Here is a 22,868-nt window from a genome sequence, read left to right as displayed (position 1 = left end):
ACATTATATTTGCAATATAATATATTTGCACCCAAAAATGCAAGTTTCATAAGCAAAACTAACAATTTATATTCAGTTTATATATATTTTTTGCTTACAAATGAGAAATTTGCTCTCAAAACCTTAGTTCATCTTTCAGTGGAGGTTAGTGGCACATTTGAAGTCCAGGTGTTTCTGATTTCTCACATTCGCTAGACTGAACCGCACAGACACATTAAAAAATACCCACAAAAATATTTCAAACATGATCCTCTGTCTGCAGTGCATGAACAATGCTTCTAAAATAAATTGCCTACCAAAGATTTAACTTAAAATAATAAAAACAATCTAAAGAAAACATTATAAATGACAGCTAACGGGATTTAAACTCTTACCATTAGCTACATGTTGAGAGCCATTGATGATCCACATCTCTTATTATGCACACCTAAATGTGGTTATAATTATTAATAACACTTTAATTATAATTAAATATAATTATCCAGACAGTCAAAGTTTTTGATCATTTTATTCCAAGAAAAGTTGTCAAACATATTTACAGCAAAAACACGATGTTTTCTCCAAACACCCAATGGCTCCCGTCGGCTTCATTACCAAGAAGCAACTTCTTATTGAACGCAACATAAACACACCGTCTGTACACACTGGAGACAGATGCACTGAAAAGAGAAAAGATGGCGAGAAACAAAGATGTTCCACACGAACTGTTCGGTGTTTCTACGGCGAGGCGGTGGAACGTTTTGCATAGTGTCAAGTGTCTTTCAAGTGGAATCATTACTTGATTTAAAAGAGTCTAAAGGAAACAACAGGGGGGGACAGTTGGAAGTATAGATGTAAAGATCCTCATCCCCACAGCAATCCCATATCCGATTTGACCAATGTTACCCATTTGATTTTGGGGTGTACTGTCCCTTTAAATCTACTACTACTGCCGAGTCACTGAACTGTGGCAGAGCTTCGTAGGTCCAGAACATGTCAGACTCACTGCTTTGCTCTTATGCTTCTAACCGCTCTCTGCTTGCTCCTTCCTCCCCCCCCCCCCCACCATCGTCTGCATTGCGACGCACGGACCTCAAAGGTCCCGGTCCAGTGCGGTACCTTTACATTACACACACATCGACGAATATAAAACACGTCGTACACCTGGTCGTCACGCGTCCGTCAATCCACCAGTCAGAATGTCCTCGGCTCCACGGCGACGCCCACCTGGAGCTGGCTGTGGTCTGGCTTTGCGGACGGTTTTTCCCCGTCCCAGAGTTGTGTTTATTTTTGTTGGAATCATTGGCCGGTCCCATCATGATTGTGGATTCTTCACAATTCTCGAGAGTTTGTCGAGTGTCCAGCGGGAGTCCACGTCCACGGAGTAAACAAAGCTGCAGGGGACACAAAGCAGGAAGCAGGTCAGCACGGCGCCACAAGAACAAAGGTCTGGTCACACGGTTCCTACCATCGGGGCGTCTGGGATACCCAATGTCTGGATATCTGTATTCAGGGTTCATACACATTTAGACCAATGGGTGTCCAGCACTTTAAACCACATTTCCAAGACGAAAGGTTGTGAAATCTCGAGTGTAAACATGAAAAAGTGAGAAAATGTCGTATTTTAAACTAACAATGAGAATTCCAAAGCATACAGTATACCGTGTCAATTAACATATGAATATAACACATTTCAATGACTTTTCTATGGCTGGAAATACATTTTTTAATTACTTTTCCAGGACTGGAAATAACCATTTTTTGACTTTCCAGGACTGGAAATAAAAAAGAATTGACTTTCCATGACTGGAAATAACAATTTTTTGAGTTTCCAGAACTGGAAATAACAATTATTTGACTTTTCCAGGACTGGAAATAACAATTTTTGGACTTTCCAGAACTGGAAATAACTATTTTTGGACTTTTCCAGGACTGGAAATAACAATCTTTTGACTTTCCCAGGTTTTTCATAACGTAGGAACCCTGCATATTGTATAATGGACTGCTGGTGCAGTCACTGGATAATGCTGACTGATCAGTAACCATCAGTAATGCTCATTCAATGACTGAGCGGGTAAACAGCCGGCGGCTGGCGTGCCAGCGCTCACGCTAGCAGCCGTTTGTTGCATAAGCCTCGCAGCACATGGCGGGAGCACAAGTGGGTCGGCTTAGCAGGGAGAAGCGCGCACGTGAATCAGAACCTCTTATTGCCAAGGAATATGTCATGCAGCAATAGACAAGAACATTAACAACAATCACAGGGTTCGTGTAAAACCTTGAAAAGACATTGAATTAAAAAGATTGTTCTTTTCAGGCCTGGAAAAGTCCGTGAAAAAAAAAAAATCATGGAAATGTGTTGTATTCACATGTTGATTTACACAGTTTGATTAAAAGAATAACCATTTATATAAATATGTATTCTTTTAATCAAACTGGTGTCTCATTCATTTGTCATTTCAGGTTTATACACATGTAAACACCGAGATTTCACAACATTTTCTGACATGAAAATGTGGTTTAAAGTCCTGGAAGCCCATTGGTCAACACGTGTATGAACCCTGAATCAACACAGTGAGAGAATTAAAGATTATACATACAATAAAGTGCCATGGATGTGCTTATGTCACTCCAGAGGACTCCTCATTGTTACACTGTTAACAATGAGGAGTCCTCTGGAGTGACATAATTGGTAATACATTGAAATTATATATTCATATATATTATTATAATTATAAATTAATATATATATTGTGTTATATATTACATATTTATACAATATTATATATTGTATAAATTATATATATTATTATAAATTAAGGACAACTCAGTGGCAATTTGATTTACGTTTCTTTTTCCACAGCGAACGACCGACCGGGAGGTCATTGGGTTTAATTAATCCTCCGGTAAATGTTTGCCGCTGTGGCTGTCGAGAAGCTTTGGTACAGAGGAACGTCTTTGTATCCGTTTATAAGCCGCTGTGACCTGGAACTCTTCAGAACTACCAACGCGCACGAGGTGGAAACCACTTCAAACAAAGCACTGTGAAGGCGTGACACACTTTCATCTGCCGAATGGACCCCCTCCCCCACCCCCGGGTGTTTACACGAGGACATTAGTCAAATAAAAAAAAGTTCCATATTTACTAGTGGGCACAAACCCAAACTGTCCTCACCTGCAACAGTTAGCTATCGTTCCCTTTAGCAGCGCTAAAAACGTCTTAATAATAATTCTGATTAAAAGAAAACAGACGCAAAAAAGGTCTGAAATGAATTGTCACGAGTTTATTGTGCAACTTGGAGGTTGAACATTTATAACGCATCTACATTTTCCTACAGTTCTTTCCATAAGGTATATACGATTACATTAGGTGCACAACACAGAACGCAATAGCGTTTCTATGTTGCCTCCACGCGGCTCTCAACATGGCCGACCGGCGGCTAACATTCCGACCAACGGCCACGAGCAGCTGCTTTCACGGGTTCAACACCGAAAACACATCATAGGAACCAGTGTGTGAACCCGTCCACACGGGGTGTGTGTGTGTGTAGAAGAGTTTTAAAAGCCCTCAATTTGGTTCTCTCACTCGCTCTCTCGAGGATAACCAGTTGTGTGAGTGAGAGAGAGAGAGAGAGAGAGAGAGAGAGAGAGAGAGAGAGCGGGTGTGCCGTTTCTTCACGGGCCCCCGGGTGGTTAAACCAACACATTCCTCTTGGCTGTTTAGAACTCTTCATTATGTAAGTTTAAGGTGTGTGTGTGTGTGTGTGTCTGTGGATGAAAAAAAAAAAACTGGCAAAGTATTCCTGGCAAATAACAAGAGGTTGCGCAATACGACGATCCCCATTAATAACTAGAAGGGGCACTAGGACCTGCGGCAAAAAAACAACAAAAACGGCGGCAATCGGAGAATTCACGTTCTTTTTCACCGTTAGCTCCATTAGCACCGCTGCGGCTGTTGGCGCCATTAGCCTCCATGCACGCGATTAGAATCCGCTCCAATGGCGCCCCGGCCTCCCCGGCCAGTGCCAAGTAAACCGGACAAGTAGTTTTTGGGTAATCGAAAGCGTGAACGTCCTCAGCGGAGGAGACAATGACATCACTTCAAGGGTCGGGAAGACTTTCGGGATTTACGCTTTCTGGTAAAACGGCCACAGAGCGCCGTTCTTTCCCGATCAGTCGTCGAGGACAGTGGTCCTCAAATGGAGGGACGCACTGCGCCCCCTGAGGGGGGGTGACGGCACTCCAGGGGGCACGGGAACTTAAAAAATATTGATATTTAAAATGAGCATCCATTACAAAAATCCTTTAAATATAACTTGGAAAAAAAAAGTCAGTGTGAGTTTATAAACTGAATTATATATATATTCTGAATTAAATCAGACAGTGATGTCGCAATGCTGCATATTACCCAAAATGCTTTGCACTGGTGAGGGGGGGTACTCGAGCGCCACAGATCTAGAGCAACGCCGGCCTGGCGGAACACTTTCTGTGTTTGAAGTCTTGAGAATAGAGAAATTAGACAAATGATACGAGGTTCTGGTTCTGTGCGGATTAAAAAAAGAATTCCAACAAAATGTGAACCAGGACAAATATTTGCCACGTCCGCATTGGTTAGAGGTTTTCTTTCGCTCCACCATCTGCGCTCCGCGGGTAATCCTGCCATCTTGAAGTTCTTACGCTCCTCATTTTAGTCTCGGGGCGACGGCGGCGGAGCAAATCCACGAAAGGGGGAGGGGCCAATCGTGCGCCCCGCCCCCCGCCCTTGCAACAGATGCAGCCCATGTCTCTTCACATGTAGTATTTACAGGTCCAAGTGAGCCCCGCCCGTCTGTCTGACCCGTGTAGAACCAGAGTATTGAAGACAACCCGCCTACGAGGCCCGAAGACGACCGCGGCGTACAGGCGCCGGCACAGAGGAGGTTAACGCGGCGTGTGAAGAGCTCACGGCCCGTTGGCTCCAACACGGCTTCCATGAATGGGGACGGCGGAGCGGAAAGAGATGAAGATCCGGGTCGTTCCAGAGCACCGTGGGATGCGTCCTGGACGCTTTAGGAGGGCGATGGACGGCTCCAGAGGTGGTTTTTATTTTTTTTAATGAACAAATTACACGAATACAAAATTGGCTCACACGGTTTCTTTTTTGAATAAACACAAAGACGCGATCCGCCACCAGAACTGGTTGTGGCGGCTCGCTCCCTCTGAACCCCCCGAGGGCCTGAAAGAGAAATATTTACAACCTCCGCAGCTTTTACAACCCGGGTTGCATAACGCCCCCCCCCCCCCGAAAAACACATAAAACCGGTGGCCTGCCTCCGCCGTTTCCTCCGCCCCTCTTTCATAATAAACCCCTCCCTGACTGAGCGGACGGAGAACATCGTGTACCTTCAAAACTACGAGGGGAGCAGCATCAGCATCCTCTCACACACCCTCAGTCTTTTGTCCAGGTGTTCACGTGACATGGCAGACACGCAAAGAGATGAAAAAAAAAAAACTCCTCAACTCTGCTCCTGAAGGCCTCCGTGGTTTTGTGAAAGGTCGTGCGTGCCGAGCGAGGACAACACACCCCGGCGATGCCCCGACTTGTTTAAAAAGCCGGTGCGCGCCGCCGGTGGAATAAAAAAAAAAGAAAAAGGAAAAGGATTCCCAGAGTGAGGACTGTGTGCACAATGTGGGACCCGGAGGGGGGGGAGGGCTTACAGTACAGTACCCCGGTCTGGTTTACACAAGAGGGAAATCTCTGTGTGCGTTTGTCCTCTCGCTGTCAGACGGCGAGAGGACAAAATGTTCCAGAAGCGATCCTCCGTAAGCCCTGAACCGGCACTCTCATTGTCCGGCAGCGAGGGGAGGGGGAGGGGGGGGGGCAGGGAGGATGGGTGAGATAGATGGGCGGGGGAGAGGTGGGGAGGGGGTGGCATCGGACAAAACAGATGGTGATGATATGAGGCTGAAAGTAATATAATTACGTTGTTTTTAACATTTCATTAGATTTTCCACCATTTCCTGTTGCAGGTCGTTAGACATTTAGTATTTCTGCACATGCAATGTTAACTTTCTAAAGGACTTCTGTAAATGTCCAATTGATGCCTACTTAAAAGAAAATATTTTAAATACTGAAAATAATAAAATAAAGGGAGCGCTGTCGCTTTAAGAAAGGAGTTAGGATGCAGAATGCAGACTGAAGGCTGAGGGGGTTAGTTGATAAAAGTTGCAAAACCCCAATAATACATATATATTAAATATTTACATTCAGTTGCAACACATTTTTTTATTCTTTTTAGAATCACACGACTGTCAGTCATCTCTCAGAATAGCGAGTACGACCAAATCTCCTAGAAAAAAACAACGCGGCTGCAAAAAAAGTGCATGAGCAACTGGTTATTCTTTAATTTTACAGTTTCCATAAACGGGGGGTGGGGGGGGACGGTGCCGGGCATTATTCCTCTTGTAATCAAACAGGAACATTCTTCTAAAGGCAGCGTCGCAGCAACAATAGATAATCTCATTCGTGACGCATTCTTCACCGCTGGCGACGTCGCAGTGCAGAAGAGGGAGGCGGCCTCGTACGTTAGGGAGCAGTGAACAAGGTGAGGAGATGAGGAACTAGACGCGCGGTGAGATGTTTTTGTGACTACAATATGCAAATGAGACATAAACGTACAAAAGTATTCATGAAGTGCATGCAAAATGGCAAATATATATCCTATTATTGGATTTTAATGATGCGTTTATCATGTCCTTCTTTAGAAAGTGGGAGAGGCTAGCTCCTGATTAAGTACATGTATATATATAGATGTATATAAATATATTTTTATAGATATACAAATGTTTGTATAAATATATATATATGTATATATAAATATATTTAAAATTGTTATATATACACATTTATATATATAAAAATTAATAAATATATATACACGTTTATACATGTAAAAATTTGTATATATATTAATATATACACTTTTAATATACATATATATAAATACAAGTTTGTGTATATATATATATATATATATATATATATAAATAGTGCTTTTCTAGATATTGGCATTAATGATTTCTAGCCCCTGATCCCTGATGACGCTCCTGGACAACACGTCACTGTTGAAATCAGTAGCAGGATTGTTATTGTTGTCGTTGTTGTGTTTATATTGTACATACATGTTGCTATTCTGCTGTCTTCAATGTCTTTTATATTTATCCTGCTCTTTGTAAATGACGATGTATGTACGACGCGGGCGTACGTGTAACCCGAGTCAAATTACATGTATGTGCACACGTGAGAGCTAGAAACGTTGTTAGCACTGGAGCTAGCGGCTAACGTCCATTAGGTTATGCTATGATGCCTCGGTAATAATTAGCACACGTCAACAGTAATGCAGTGAACCGTGGCGTTCTAATCCAACGAGGAAATATGCAAATCAACGAGGAAGCGAGCAGCGAAAAGGACAATGATGTCACAGGAAGGAAGTGACTTGCGACGCAAGAGATTTTCACCGCAGCCGGGTGTTGATACAAACCCGATAAACCGGTTGCCGCGGGCCCAGGTTGTACCCCGAGTCCTCCTCCCTCCCGCCTACATCAATAGCTGTACTTGGCGTCGGACACACACCAGGGCAAAGGGCAAAACTGCCCCGAAGAAATATAATGTTGCTCCTGATATCACGAGGGGCAAATGAATGCCCCCAAAATTGAATAGCGTTTTGTTTTTATTCTTTGTCGTGTCCTCAATTTTGAATTATAAAAAAAACAAAGAATAAATATTATTGTTAATAGTAGTTTAAGAAATTTAACAATAAATAGCCTCAAAGAAATAAGACATTTAAGAAAACACTTTGAATGTGTAGACTACTGCTTAACCCTTGTGTTGCCTTCGGGTCAATTTGACCCGATTCAATGTTTCACCCTCCTGTTACCTTTATATTTACTAACATATTTTACCCTTGAGGTCAATATGACCCCATCTATTAAAATCTCCAGAAAATTATTAGAATTAATATTGTTTTCCAAGTTTAAGTGTGAGGTACTTTATGTTTGTTTGTTGACTCCCGAAAGAACACCGACTCTAAAGAACAATTAAACATTGAATCGGGTCAAATTGACCGGCGCACAAGGACCACACAGGAGGGTTAAATATTGAATCGGGTCAAAATGACCCGAAGGCAACACAAGGGTTAAAAGTCTTGTCATTTTTATGATAATTGCTCATATACTGTAAGCCTAAAAAAGTATATTTATTACTTTTGAACACAGGTTACATTTTATTTCACAAGTTTCAAAAAGTGCCCCTGATTTCTTTGTAAATGCCCCTGGATTCCAGTCAGTGGGGCAAAACTGTACCCCTAAGGGCGACCAATCAGAGTCGAGGAGAAGCTGCCAATCACGGCTCACGAACGCTCGATCAAACTGTCAAACCAGGCGGTGCAAATCAAATGTGATTCAACAATCTTAAAACATATCGTCACAAGCGTTTTAAAATCATAAATTGGGAGACTCTGCCGCCACTTTTGAAACCGACAAAACCAAAAACAAGCTCCGCCCACCGGAGGAAAACGTTTTAATTTTGAAGATAACTGAAATATGTTTCTGAAAACATAAACACGATGCAGAATATCAGAACATTGATGAATATTTAATCGGCGTTGCAGTAGTTTGACAAACAGTGACCGACCGCTGCGTCTCCTCGGCTCCGATTGGTTCTTTTGCTTCGGGCCCGGTGGAACCTTTCAAACTAAAATAATTAAATCTATTACATTATATAAAAGACTAAATAAACATCTCAAATAAACATCTTTAAAAAAATCAAATAAACATCTTAATCTAGCACATCCACACAAAAAAGAAGCATATACTGGCCAACATTCTGTCTGTATGTGTATGGCAGGTTTCATTTGACCCAATTAAGTCATGTTCTTACGAAATAATCTGAAAATTCCAATATAAAAAAAACCAGTGTATCTTGTATATGGCACCTTATTCCCCAGGAAAAGGCTAAAGTGTGAGTAAATATGACAAAAGGTATTTACGGTTCCCAACAGAGAGCATTCCTAGGAACACGGGGAAGTCGAGCTCACCTGGGAAGGAAAGGGGTCCCTTCTTTGAGGAGAGGGTTTTGGGGAAAGATGGCCCGCCGTCACGCAGCACACGTGACTTGGCCCATCCGCACCTCCAGCTGGAAGGCGTCCGGCCGGTCCTGAGGGTTGACCGCCAGCATGTCCTGGAGGAGTTCCTTCAGCCCCTCGGACATGGAGCTCCGGGCCCTCTGCGGGATGTGCAGAACCATCTTGGGGTTCTCCAGCAGAGCCTCCCCGACGGGCACGATCTCCGCGCCCTGCCGGATGTACGTGCCGAGCAGCTCGCGCTTCGACTCGCCGTCGATGAAGGTGATCCGCTCGATCATCGCCCAGATGATGATGCCCAGCGCGAAGATGTCGGCCTTGGCCGTGTAGTGGCCCTCCCACACCTCGGGCGCCATGTAGAAGTCGGAGCCGCAGGCCGACGACAGCCAGAACTTGTTGATGTTGACGACGTTGTTCTGGTCGCCGCCGCCGCCGCCCGCCGCCGGGCGCTCCTCGCTGTTCTTGGAGTTGAGGCCCGCGCACACTTTGCTGAGGCCGAAGTCGGCCACTTTGAGGACGGGCGAGCCGGACTTCTGCGAGATGAGGATGTTGTCCGGCTTGAGGTCGCGGTGGACGATGTTGTTCTTGTGCAGAAACGCCACGGCGCTCGCCAGCTGGCGCATGAAGCTGCGGTTGGTCTGGGGGTCGGGCCGCCGGGACAGGATGTACTGGTTGAGGTCGCCGCCCTCGCAGAACTCCATGACGAACCAGAGGTAGCACGGCTCCTCCGGGTGGCCCGGGATGCGCTCGCCTGCGGGACGGACACACGGGACATTCAAACCGGGACGCGTGAAGAGGAACGGGAACTTCAGTGAAATAATGCTACTTTAAAGATTGAGACTACATTTAAACCTTATTTATTAAACACTGAGGGGGAACCCTGATGGGAAGACTGTTAGAAAATAGTCATTATACTAACACTGTATCTGCAATAAGCTGATATCAATTCAGTTTATTTTGTATCGCTCGATATCACGAATTACAAATTATCCTCCAAACACATACGACATCCCTGACCTTTGACCTCACACTGCCTCTGTGTTGCTTCTACACTTTAGAAACAAAGTCAAATAGATGGAAACAAAAGAGGTAAGAGGGCAAATAAAAGAGAAAGAAACAAATCCTTGGAGTTGTTAACAGTACAAACATTTCATGGCCGTGAAAAGATTGTCAGCTCGAGATTAATGCTTTTATTATTCCAAGAGCCCAAATGGTGACGCTTATGTAACAACCAGGCTATTAAAAGAAGAAGAAAAGACAAAGACTCTATACAGATTCCGTTTAAACTTGTTTTTACTGCACAGTTCCACATTGGTATTACATTTGAAATCCTTTGAAGATACTGTATATTCACCAGATGTACATTTCTATATGTCACGCTGAGCAATAACAAAGGAAGTAGGTCAACATGGCTGAGTGACAACCATGACACAAACAGAAATGCATGGGGGGGAGATTTTAAGAGGAAAAAAGCAGCTTTCATACAAATTAATTCACACCATGTCATTATAACATCCCACTTGACACTGTACCGTCATTGTTTTAGTGTGAGGAGTTTAACTCTCCGGCAGTGCCAAGTAGTACACGGTGTTCTCTAGCAGGCCGAGCGAGACAGTGTCCTCTCTGTGCCTCCTATAGGCGACGTATGGACCGGCAGAGGGCCCTCTTATTTATTTACAGTACACTAAATCTATATATTTCTTTAAAAAATAATTATATATATATATTATTTATATATATATACATCACTGTAAATAAATAATATATATATATCACTGTAAATAAATAATATATATATATTATATATATACATATTTATAACTGTAAATAAAAAAATGTATATAATATACAACTTTAAATAATAATAAATATTTATATAATAAATGTCAACACTTTCAAAATGCATTTAATATTCTTTAATTAATGGATGTGACAGCAAGGGCTCAAAAAGGGATCTAGAGCCTAAATTAATGTAAATTAATAGACATGCATTTGGAGTAGGATGCACTTAAATATATATTATCTTCGCAGCTCCCAAAATGACGCAATAAGTTTGACAGCGTACCTTTGAGCGAGGTCTCCACCAGGCGCAGGTACTGCTTGGACCTCTTGTTCCCGTGGCTCATCTTCTGCGCCAGGCCCTTCTTCTGCAGCACGCACTCCTCCAGCTGCACCACGTTCTGGTGCCGGTTCTCCAGGCTCGTCAGCGCCCAGAACTCGGCGAGCGCCAGCTCCACGTTTTCCGGCGCGTCGCACTGGAGCCTCTTCACCGCCACCCGGGCGCCCGTTTTCCGGGCCACGGCCTCGTAAACCACCCCGTAGCTCCCGCGGCCGACCTCCCGCAGCAGGCTGTAGCGCGGCGGGGACACCGCCACGGCGGGCTCCAGCAGCCGGTCGTTCCGGAGGAAGCTAATGGAGAAGCAGTCCTCCTCCTCCTCCTCTTCTTCTTCTTCGTCCTCCTCCATGGCTCCGCACGGTTGTTGTCCTGCACCGTCAGCGAGCGGAGGACTCTGCCCGCCTCCCGCTTCATCTTCACGGCCGCGCTCCGCCTGCAGCCCCGCGCGCCGCCGCCGCTTACCTGTCTCCTCTTCTTCCCGTCGCAAATATCCATAACTTCTTCTTGGTCGAAAGTAAGCATGAAGGGAGGACGTGTTTATCTGTCATTACTCAAACTCTAAACAAATAAAGTTTGACGTCCTTGCGTCTGTCCGGGTTCTCGGGGAGAGGTTAACCCCAGCCCGGCTGCAGCGTGGAGCTTTTGTCGCTGTATCCGTGACGGAAAAAAAAAAGTAGGGACCCGTTTTAGCTTCACAGACACAGCAAGTCCCGCCTCCCACGGAGAAGTGGGCGTGGCCTGCTCCTTCAGCCACGCGGTGATTGGCTGCGGGAGAAACCAGCCCCGCCCCCCTCTCACGGAAATCTCGTTTTGGTGAAAAAAGGGGCGTGGAGAAAGCTGCGCGCGCCGTGTCTGGAGCACGTTACTTGTTTTTTATTTTGAAAAGGACACTTTGAAAAACCTATCATTGTAACTTAGAAACAAAGTCAAATAGATGGAAACAAAAGAGGTAAGAGGGCAAATAAAAGAGAAAAACAAATCCTTGGAGTTGTTAACCGTACAAACATTTCATGGCCGTGAAAAGATTGTCAGCTCGAGATTAATGCTTTTATTATTCCAAGAGCCCAAATGGTGACGCTTATGTAACAACCAGGCTATTAAAAGAAGAAGAAAAGACAAAGACCCTATACAGATTCCGTTAAAACTTGTTTTTACTGCACAGTTCCACATTGGTATTACATTTGAAATCCTTTGAAGATACTGTATATTCACCAGATGTACATTTCTATATGTCACGCTGAGCAATAACAAAGGAAGTAGGTCAACATGGCTGAGTGACAACCATGACACAAACAGAAATGCATGGGGGGGGATTTTAAGAGGAAAAAAGCAGCTTTCATAAAAATTAATTCATACCATGTCATTATAACATCCCACTTGACACTGTACCGTCATTGTTTTAGTGTGAGGAGTTTAACTCTCCGGCAGTGCCAAGTAGTACACGGTGTTCTCTAGCAGGCCGAGCGAGACACAGTGTCCTCTCTGTGCCTCTTATAGGCGACGTATGGACGGGCAGAGGGCCCTCTTATTTATTTACAGTACACTAAATCTATATATTTCTTTAATTAAAAAAAATAAAATCTATATATATTATTTTGTATATATATACATCACTGTAAATAAATAATATATATATATCACTGTAAATAAATAATATATATATATTATATATATACATATTTATAACTGTAAATAAACAAATATATATATATATACAACTTTAAATAATAATAAATATTTATATAATAAATGTCCACACTTTCAAAATGCATTTAATATTCTTTAATTAATGGATGTGACAGCAAGGGCTCAAAAAGGGATCTAGAGCCTAAATTAATGTAAATTAATAGACATGCATTTGGAGTAGGATGCACTTAAATATATATTATCTTCGCAGCTCCCAAAATGACGCAATAAGTTTGACAGCGTACCTTTGAGCGAGGTCTCCACCAGGCGCAGGTACTGCTTGGACCTCTTGTTCCCGTGGCTCATCTTCTGCGCCAGGCCCTTCTTCTGCAGCACGCACTCCTCCAGCTGCACCACGTTCTGGTGCCGGTTCTCCAGGCTCGTCAGCGCCCAGAACTCGGCGAGCGCCAGCTCCACGTTTTCCGGCGCGTCGCACTGGAGCCTCTTCACCGCCACCCGGGCGCCCGTTTTCCGGGCCACGGCCTCGTAAACCACCCCGTAGCTCCCGCGGCCGACCTCCCGCAGCAGGCTGTAGCGCGGCGGGGACACCGCCACGGCGGGCTCCAGCAGCCGGTCGTTCCGGAGGAAGCTAATGGAGAAGCAGTCCTCCTCCTCCTCCTCTTCTTCTTCTTCGTCCTCCTCCTCCATGGGCTCCGCACGGTTGTTGTCCTGCACAGTCAGCGAGCGGAGGACTCTGCCCGCCTCCCGCTTCATCTTCACGGCCGCGCTCCGCCTGCAGCCCCGCGCGCCGCCGCCGCTTACCTGTCTCCTCTTCTTCCCGTCGCAAATATCCATAACTTCTTCTTGGTCGAAAGTAAGCATGAAGGGAGGACGTGTTTATCTGTCATTACTCAAACTCTAAACAAATAAAGTTTGACGTCCTTGCGTCTGTCCGGGTTCTCGGGGAGAGGTTAACCCCAGCCCGGCTGCAGCGTGGAGCTTTTGTCGCTGTATCCGTGACGGAAAAAAAAAAGTAGGGACCCGTTTTAGCTTCACAGACACAGCAAGTCCCGCCTCCCACGGAGAAGTGGGCGTGGCCTGCTCCTTCAGCCACGCGGTGATTGGCTGCGGGAGAAACCAGCCCCGCCCCCCTCTCACGGAAATCTCGTTTTGGTGAAAAAAGGGGCGTGGAGAAAGCTGCGCGCGCCGTGTCTGGAGCACGTTACTTTTGTTTTTATTTTGAAAAGGACACCAATGCTCTGAAACCCTTATCAGAGTAAATTATGCAGAGTATGATGGTAAAACACACACAGAGGGGGCGGGTTCACGTGGACACCTTGCGCAGAGACCCGCGCATGCGTAAAGCGTAAAGTAAAAAGTAAGTCTGTGAGAGTAAGTAAGAAGTAAGTAAGTAAGAGTAAGTAAGTAAGAGTAAGTAAATAAGTAAGTAAGAGTAAGTAAGAGGTAAGTAAGGAAGAGTAAGGAAGTAAAAAATAAGTAAGAGTAAGTAAGTAATAATAAGTAAGAAGTAAGTAAGTAAGAGTAAGTAAGTAAGAGTAAGTAAATAAGTAAGTAAGTAAGTAAGTAAGTAAGTAAGTAATAATAAGTAATAAGTAAGTAAGAGTAAGTAAGTCACATTCTAATTATTAGTTAATTGTTTTTTCTTTTTTTACAATTGAGTCAAATAACCCTAACCCTGAGAAAAGGCATAATTTCAAATTGTTTTTCAGAAGTATTCTTGATTCACTTCCATCAAAAACCTCAAAAGTCCAGCATTCATGAGCAAATTCAACCCTTTTGTTTTCATCCTTCTGGCCCGAACTGGACCAGAAGGAGTGGTGCCTGATAATATTCCTGACTTGTTTGATACGGCACCTGCGTCCCCCTATTTGTGTTTACTTTTAATTTATTCATCTGGTTGTTGAACATGTTTTTTGGACAATCTATAATGAGTCGAATAAAGATCCAATGTGTTAGTCACATCTGTTTCTTTTCTATTATATGGGTTTTCCGCCGTATTTGCACAATTACAAAATTTAAAAAACTACAAAAAAAGACAAGGATTTGCAAATTATAAATTATTAGTGGGCCCCCCTGGAGTCCACCCTACTCCTTACACCCAAACAAGCCCCGAGGGCCCTTTGCTTTGCTAGCGGGGCTAAAACCCACAGCACTGCCAGACAGAAACAAGTCCTGCCTTTGTGTTATGCCGTCGCATTGTGGCCGTCAATGCCGATGAATACCAGGCTGGAAACCATCTATTGTCACAGCTCCGTGGCCAGAAAAGCAAAAATTCTGATCACATTTTTCAGGGTTCAGTTAGGTTAAGGAAAAAGGTCAAAGTTGGGCTAAAATCCGTATATAGATACGTTTAAACTGACATTTAAAAAAATGCTCCAAAAGTTACGTTGAGGCAACAAGTCGACAACACTTTGAAAGTCCTGAGTTTGTTGAACCTTCCCGACCCACCTTTCCTAACTGGTCTTTTTCAAAATTGCTGACCTTGCACAGTGGATGTGTGGAATGTGTGCGTCCGCCACAAAAAGGGATTCCGGCGTACTTTCCATCAGCGTTGAGCGACACAATAAAGACGGATTTCTGTCCATGTCAAAACAGTCGATTGTATTTTGTGACGACTTCAGGAGCCGTCATGATACTCTTGATAACTCTTGTTTCATTTATGGTCTGTTTAACTGTAAATCCATCAAATTCAGTGCCTCATGCGACTGTTCAAGCTACTGCAGCTGTCATGTATGTCGAACCTTAAAGCTTATAATTCTGCACATATTATTAAACACCTTTATGTGTATTTTGGATTAAGTTGTTCTTCTTTCCACTAGTCTGAGAAAAGATTCAGGGATTCTTTAATCATATCCACATTGATCCGATTTAAATGGACATCCATTTTCTTCAAAGTGGACCCTTGAGCATCTAATTCAAGTGTAGATTAATCAGAGCAGAGCTAACGTTAGCTCGCTTTCTCTCTCTCTATCGTTGTAAGGTAGAGCTAACGTTAGCTAGCGACATCTCTGCCGCGACATCGTGCATTCATTGGCGGATGAAACCGCTAATGTAATATTAGCAGGTTGACTTAAACTCGGACCTGGGAGTAGTTACACTTTAAAGTGGAACAAGTGAAATGCTCAATTCAATATTACTCAATATTATGAGATTATTATTATGAATAAATTAATGTGTACGTATTACTGTAAGTGGAGGTAATTTGACTATGCTGTCGGCCTGTTAAATCTATAGTAGTGCATCCTATTTCATAAGATTTCTTTGTCTAAAAAATATCGTAGTTTGTCAATGAAATAAGCCGTGAAGTAAATGTTCAGTAAAAAGCATTAAAATAATGTTCCCTCTGAAAAGTATAGTGGAGTAGAGTTGCAAGAAATTGAAGTTTTCATGCGAAGAGGATGATGTGAGGAAACAAATAAAGAGGAGGATGTAACAACATCAATGACAAGTGGTACCTCAATGCATGCGATGGAAAGGGATCGCAAACCAAGCACTGCCATCTTTATTCTGTCTGTCCACGCCTCCCGAGCGGCAGAAAGACGTCTAAGAATCTAATCTAATAAAAACAAGATGCACGAAGCCTGTTTAGATGCAGTAATCCTTCTTTTGGATGTGAGGCGTCTCACTGTAATGAGTTTACAGTAACTCAGACGGTGAGGACTAGAAAAAGCATGCGGCCCTGACCTCTTGTGGCTGAGCGGGAATAACATCATGCAGATGGCAATTTACTGACTTGTTTTTCACCTGCTGAGAAACGAGTGGAGTGAAAAAGCATCAAAAAGCCACGTGTCTGGCACTCCGGCCTCGTAAGCTCTGGAGAACCTTTATGAAAATGATCAGATTCGAAGTGTTTTGATACAGAATTGTGTTGTAAACATCGATGATTCATGCGAAGAAAAATGAAGGTGCCATAAGGAACCGAAAATGGTTCTTCAGAGTAATGCCATAGTATAACCAATTTTGGTTCCAAAAATAACCTCTCAAACCAGGGTTCTTTAAAGAACCATTTCCTTCAATAGTTCTTCAAAAAACCTATAAAGGTGTCTCAAAGAACCTTAAAAAAATGATTCTTTAAGGCACTGTTTCTGATTCCACAAAGAACATTTCAAACCATGCTTCTTTAAAGAACAATTTCCGTCAATAGTTCTTCAAAGAACCTATAATGGTGCCTCAAAGAACCGTAATTTTTCTTTTTCTTTAAGGCACCATTACCCGTTCCAGGAAGAACCTTTCAAACCAGGTTTCCTCAAACCCAAAAATGGTTCTTCAGTAGGTGATGGTTCTTCGTAGAACCACAAAGCCTTTTAAAGAGCCATTGAAGAACCATTATTTTTCTGTGTGTGTAAAACCCTTTGAAAGAATCTAAAAGAGAGCGCCAAGAGAATTGGAGCAACGTGATAGCGCTCAAGAAGATGTGTGTGTGTGTGTGTAGAGAGAGACGCCGTCATCATCAAGTGGAGGTGGATATTGTGTGTGTGTGTGTGTGTGTGTGTGTGTGTGGCTCTGACCCTTGCCTGCAGAGGTTTTGTGTTGGAGCAGAGTTTTGTCCGTATTATTTTGTCTGTTCCGCTCCCGGATAAATACGCTTTCACAAGTTTCAAGGACATTTACTTTAGCTTCTGACTCACAACCACATCTTCTTTGCCCGGTGTTACCACGGCAACGGGAAGGCCAATACCACCGAGGTAAAACTGCACGGACGGCGATGTATGGCGGCGCTATCGGTATCTTTTGTCTTGAGTTTCCTCCTTGGAGAGCTGTATTATCTGGAGCTGGTAGCGCTCTCTGAGAAGAGATCTTTTCTGTCCAACTACACACATCGGATGAATGTTGAGGGTTTTTTATTCTTAATGTTTTCAACTTCATTTAATTTAACCCACACATCAAATATTACACAAAGAGTAGAGTAATATGGTTCAATAATTGTAATGGTTGGACAAACATGGAACTCATAAGGATATAAAACACGTCGATGGACCATTGTGTTCCTAAGTTTGTGTTCATAGTTCATAGATTTATTATTTATTTTCCATTTGGGCTGAATACACAACAATGTCCCCCAGCAGTCTGCCAAGGGTGAACTGGAGAGTCACCGTTACACGGAGTTCCCCAGGAGTCTGCCAAGTGTAAACTGGAGAGTCTCCCTTACACGGAGTCCGTCAGGAGTCTGCCAAGTGTGAACTGGAGTGTCAATGAAACAAAACATTTATTTAGGGAAACAAGAAGAGAATACAGAAGGAGACTTTTATCTTCTGGTCCCTTGATGAGTAATTAAATGATCAGGTCCCTTGATGAGTAGACATTGAACAATCCAGGGAACGATAACACCAATCAAGCGGTCTTTATCCTTTGTTTTATTTTGTACCCACAAATGATTGCTTCTTTGACAAAATGTATAGGGGATGGTCTGCAATATGCTTAGTAACCTTTACAGAACAGAAGATGATTCAAATAGCCCTTTCAAATAGTGTCAAAGGTTATCTAAAATTACCATTACATGGTCGACAAAATCATCCTCATTAAAAGTTTGTTCACTTTTCTCACCCATTTCCTCTCGCCGTCACTTCTCCATCCTTACCTGCGTGCCTCGGGCTCACAAAAGCTTTGTCAGAACTCAGTGTTCCTCTTATAGGAAGAGAAAAACCCTCAGGGCCTCCATGTCTCTCTTTGCCCTCAGAGATAATACGACACATCCATTTTGCTTCTGTCCAAGAAGACAGATGTGCATTACGCCATACAGCGGCCGTGGAGGGAGATGGTTTGCTTTCAGTTGGCCCTTAGAGTTCAGATCTATTGACTAAAAAAGGCCTCGCTCTCCATCCTTTGCATCCCATGAGCTGTACCCCATCGACATAAACCGGCAGTCTTTGGGGGGCAGGAAAAGGTCTAAGGAAGTCAATACTCATCCGTTCCGGTGACATGGCAAGTCGTAGCAACATAAATAAAAAGTTGATCTTGTACTCAAGCCATCATGCGGTTCATGTGCTACCAGTTCATTCTCGCTGGCTGCCGATAAGTTTGCACTACGACAGCATTGCTGACTCACCGTCCTGCTTTTCATCTCAGAGATGTGGACTTGTAAAGAATATATATTATAGCTTAGCATAGCCTAGTATTGTTTGCATAAATATTATGTGTAAGATGGAAAACACTGAGTGGAAAGTTAAAATCTTTAACGGGGCATCCGGCGCCTGGACTGATCTAAAGAAAGATAAGTGACACTTGGTGAGGTTTTGTGAGCCCCCCTCCCCCGCATCACGTACATTCCGGAGGTGATGACATACAAAGAGCTCTATATACAGAGCAGGAGAAGGCAACAGAGACATTTACTGAGCGCAGATAAGATAAGGAAAGGTCCAGATGGGGCCATTATTCTCTGGAGCCCACCCCCTCACTGACTCCTCACATGCCCCTCTCTGACCCAACACACACACACGCACACATGAAGAGGCCTCTTTTGACAAACGACCTCCAGCGCATCCCACCCGGAAGAGATAAGACTATCTTAGAAAACTCCCGAGCTCAGACAAAGGAAGCTACATGTGAACTCTCTTCTCTTCCAACACTTTTCACAACATATGCTCTCATTGGCGGGCCACGAAGAACCAATGAATGAGCGACAGCGATGGAGGCAGAGAGATGAAGAACCAATGAGAAGACACCGCCCTCTCTTCGCTGGACCAATCAGAACTGGTCATGATGATTATTTAAACCGTCGCGCCCTCTGTTAAGGCGCCTCTCTCTGGTCTGAATACTCTAGGTATCGGACTGGAGGGGGCCCATGCATGATGTCTACTTGTATCCTTATTTCTGAATAAAACGCTAACAAATGTCAAGTAAAAGTCTACCGCTGTTTTTCCCAGTGAGTACCGTCCAGGTGGTGTGATCCTGTCCAACTCCAACAGACTCTTGGTCTCAGATGTTCATCCCTTACCGGTCCCAACGTTGGTTTTCAGCCACAATATTCAACCAGCTCTACAGCTGAGGATGAGCTTTCAAAAGGCCTCCGAGCCATCCTCAATGGCTGGCCCGCCGCACTCTCTCAACTTAATTGGACATCAATTATTGTAAAAGGCATATCACATACCACATACCAGCTGCCCTTTCCTTCTTAATGTTAACACCCACACTCATTCCATTCCGCTATCACCCCAACACGTTCTCATTTTAACTCTAGTCTCCGTCTATATCACATTCCCACATTTCCATGCAATATTTTTTCCGGGGAGAGAGAGGAGGTGACAAGCAGAAAAGGACCGTGGGATGGATTTGCCTGAGTACAAGGGGCGCCCACTCTTTCTTTACAATGGAGACACATCCATTCATCCATCGTCAACATCCTACACTCATCACTTTACTCACACACTGTTGTGGCGTGATTATTGCTCGAGAAAACACTCCAAGATGAGAGGAGGCCGTGCAACCCATTGATGGTCCAGATACATGTGGTCAAATGTGTTACACGCCTTGTAACCTGATTGGATACGGTTGTTTTCACAGCAATATCAAATGGATCTGATGTCGGTATTTATATCTTTGTTAATACCAATTTACAGATGAAAAAAAAAGCACAGCTTCTCTTAACGTCTTCCGTTGAACTACATTCATGGTTTAAATAGTTTGAAGAGATTAGGCTTATTTCTACCCAAGTGGAGAAATTCAGTGAGCTTTAGTGGTGTTAGTGGGGGTATATTTGACCTCTTGACTGCAGCCAGGCGAGCTGTTTCCCCCTACACACAGAAAAATAATGGTTCTTAAATGGTTCTTTAAAAGGCTTTGTGGTTCTACGAAGAACCATCACCTGCTGAAGAACCATTTTTTTCGTTTGAGGCACCGTTATAGGTTCTTTGAAGAACTCTTCAAGGAAATTGTTCTTTAAAGAACCCTGGTTTGAAAAAGTTATGTGTGGTACCAGAAATGGTGCCTTAAGAACCATTTTTTAAAGCTTCTTGAGGCACCTTTATAGGTTCTTTGAGACACCTTTAAAGGTTTGTTGAAGAACTATTTAAGGGAATGATTCTTTAAAGAACCCTGGTTTGTCTTTGTCGACTCAAAAATGGTTCTTCTATGGCATCACTCTGAAGAACCACAGACATGAGATTGAGATCCATCTCAATCTCCCTTTATAATTAAAGGCAACACTCTTATAAAAGGCAATTTATATTCATCAATATATATATATATATATATGTATATATATTTATATTTGTTTCTACAAACTTGTGCACAAATGCTGGCTTGTTAACGACATGTCATAACGCTGGAATGTTCCCATTATTATTTATTTAAGATTTTTAAAAAAAGGAAAAATCAAGAGGTCAAAGATGCCCTTGTTCCTCTCTGTTGGGCACCTCCACTGAGGAGGATGATAGTCCGACAACAACAACAGTTTATTCCACTTTAACAGCATAGAGTGTGTTTTTGACGGTGACCTTTAATGGGGTCATGCACTAAAAATAGCCGGCATACATGTTATGCAGAAGTCCCGCTGCTCAGCATCCGGCTGGGATGTCCTTGTGATCTTGTCGGGGATTCGGCGTGCGGGGAAGAGAGCGGTCCATGTCGCGCGAGAGGAAATGACTAAATGCTTTTAGGCGCCTCGCAGGGCGTCGGAGCGACACGCTGCGTCAGAGCGACACAAAGGAAGTGTGGGAAGTCAAGCAGGTGACCGCCTGATGCATCATTTATTAGTGAGGCTCACAATAATGGAAACTCTACGTTATCTTCCTCAAATATGCGACAGGATAAACAGGCGAGGCGGATGTGAACGGGAAGGTGAATTGTCTTTATGAAGCTAAGTCGCATCAGCAATATATGTATATATATATATTCGCCCTATGAGACGATTGAGCACCTTTGAATACATAAAGCCTTAAACCATGATTTACACACAGAAACATGGTGGCATCTGGAACCAAAAATGGTCCCTCAGAGTGACGTCATAGAAGAACCATTTTTGGTTCCACAGAGAACCTTTCAGACCAGGGTTCTTTAAAGAACCATTTGCTTAAATATTTCTTCAAAGAACCTATAAAGTTGTCTCGAAGAACCTTCAAAAAATGGTTATTCAAGCCATCATCTCTTGTTTCACAAAGAACCTTTCAAATCAGGGTTCTTTTTTATGAACAATTTATTTAAAAAGTTCTTCAAAGAACCTAAAAGGTGTCTCAAAGAACCTTCAAAAAACGGTTCTTTGAGGCACCATTTCTGGTGCCTCAAAGAACCTTTCAAACCAGTGCTCTTAAAGAACCATTCCCTTAAATAGTTCTTCAAAGAACCTATAAAGGTGCCTCAAATGAAAAAATAGTTCTTCATTGGATGATGGTTCTTCGTAGAACCACAAAGCCCTTCAAGAACCATTATTTTTCTGTTTGTACCCTATGTGGATTTTGGATTTAAAGACACACAGCTCAGCCAAAACTACGGCTGAACTTAACCTCGAGAAGTAATTTTTTTCAAGTTCAATTCTATCTGCTTGATTGTTGACAAACATGACTATTCTGTCTTATTCTACCAGAGACAAGTAATAAATATACTTGTATACCACAATTTGTTTCTACCTTTAATTGTATTTATTTAATTTACATTCATTTAACCAGGAAAATCGTCATTGAGATTAAAAATCTCCTTTACAAGAACGTCCTGGCCAAGACAAGCAGGAGCACATTAAACATAGTTTCACACATACGTCATAAAACAGTGACAGACAATAAAGAAAGACTTAATACTATAAATACTAAAATAATACCTGTCATTTAATTCAATTCAGTTAATTTTCTACAGCCCCAAATCACAAATTCAAAATCTGCCTCAGAGGGTTTTACAGTCTGTACACATATGACACCCCTGACCTTTGACCTCACATCGGATCAGGAAAAACTCCCCAAAAAAACAAAGAAAACACTTTTAAGAGGGAAACAAGTGAAGAACCCTTCAAGAGAGCAACAGAGGAGGATCTCTCTCTCCCTCTCTCCCACTCTCTCTCTCTCCCTCTCTCCCTCTCTTCCTCC

The 22,868-nt window shown here is 43.1% G+C and overlaps 1 protein-coding gene and 1 long non-coding RNA gene across 3 annotated transcripts; one reads left to right on the top strand and one right to left on the bottom strand.

The window, feature by feature from the left end:
* Positions 1-492: 492 nt before the first annotated feature.
* stk35 (serine/threonine kinase 35) lies at positions 493-13,895 on the bottom strand. 2 transcript variants are annotated; one of them, XM_056423601.1, is made up of 3 exons: positions 13,143-13,895; positions 9,051-9,846; positions 493-1,373 (listed from the first exon to the last, which is right to left on the bottom strand). In XM_056423601.1, exons 1-2 carry the CDS (start codon positions 13,717-13,719, stop codon positions 9,110-9,112), a joined length of 1,314 nt encoding a protein of 437 aa, XP_056279576.1. In that variant the 5' UTR covers positions 13,720-13,895; the 3' UTR covers positions 493-1,373; positions 9,051-9,109. The 2 variants fall into 2 exon arrangements, 1 of the variants encoding a protein (XP_056279576.1); XR_008832889.1 differs by lacking the exons at positions 9,051-9,846; positions 13,143-13,895 and adding an exon at positions 5,359-6,839.
* LOC130199810 (uncharacterized) lies at positions 1,339-3,249 on the top strand. Its single transcript, XR_008832890.1, has 2 exons — positions 1,339-1,426; positions 2,840-3,249. It is a non-coding gene; the product is annotated as an uncharacterized LOC130199810 (long non-coding RNA).
* Positions 13,896-22,868: the final 8,973 nt, after the last annotated feature.

The sequence above is a fragment of the Pseudoliparis swirei genome, chromosome 9 (genome assembly GCF_029220125.1).
Source record: "Pseudoliparis swirei isolate HS2019 ecotype Mariana Trench chromosome 9, NWPU_hadal_v1, whole genome shotgun sequence".
NCBI classification, from domain to species: domain Eukaryota; kingdom Metazoa; phylum Chordata; class Actinopteri; order Perciformes; family Liparidae; genus Pseudoliparis; species Pseudoliparis swirei.
This window is presented reverse-complemented; position numbering and strand designations above follow the sequence as displayed.

Excerpts from the sequence above, each read along its gene's own strand:
- stk35 (XM_056423601.1), bottom strand. The coding sequence starts at position 13,719 with ATGCTTACTTTCGACCAAGAAGAAGTTATGGATATTTGCGACGGGAAG. Across the intron at positions 9,847-13,142 it reads GGTGGAGACCTCGCTCAAAG|GCGAGCGCATCCCGGGCCAC; the intron begins GTACGCTGTCAA and ends TCCGTCCCGCAG.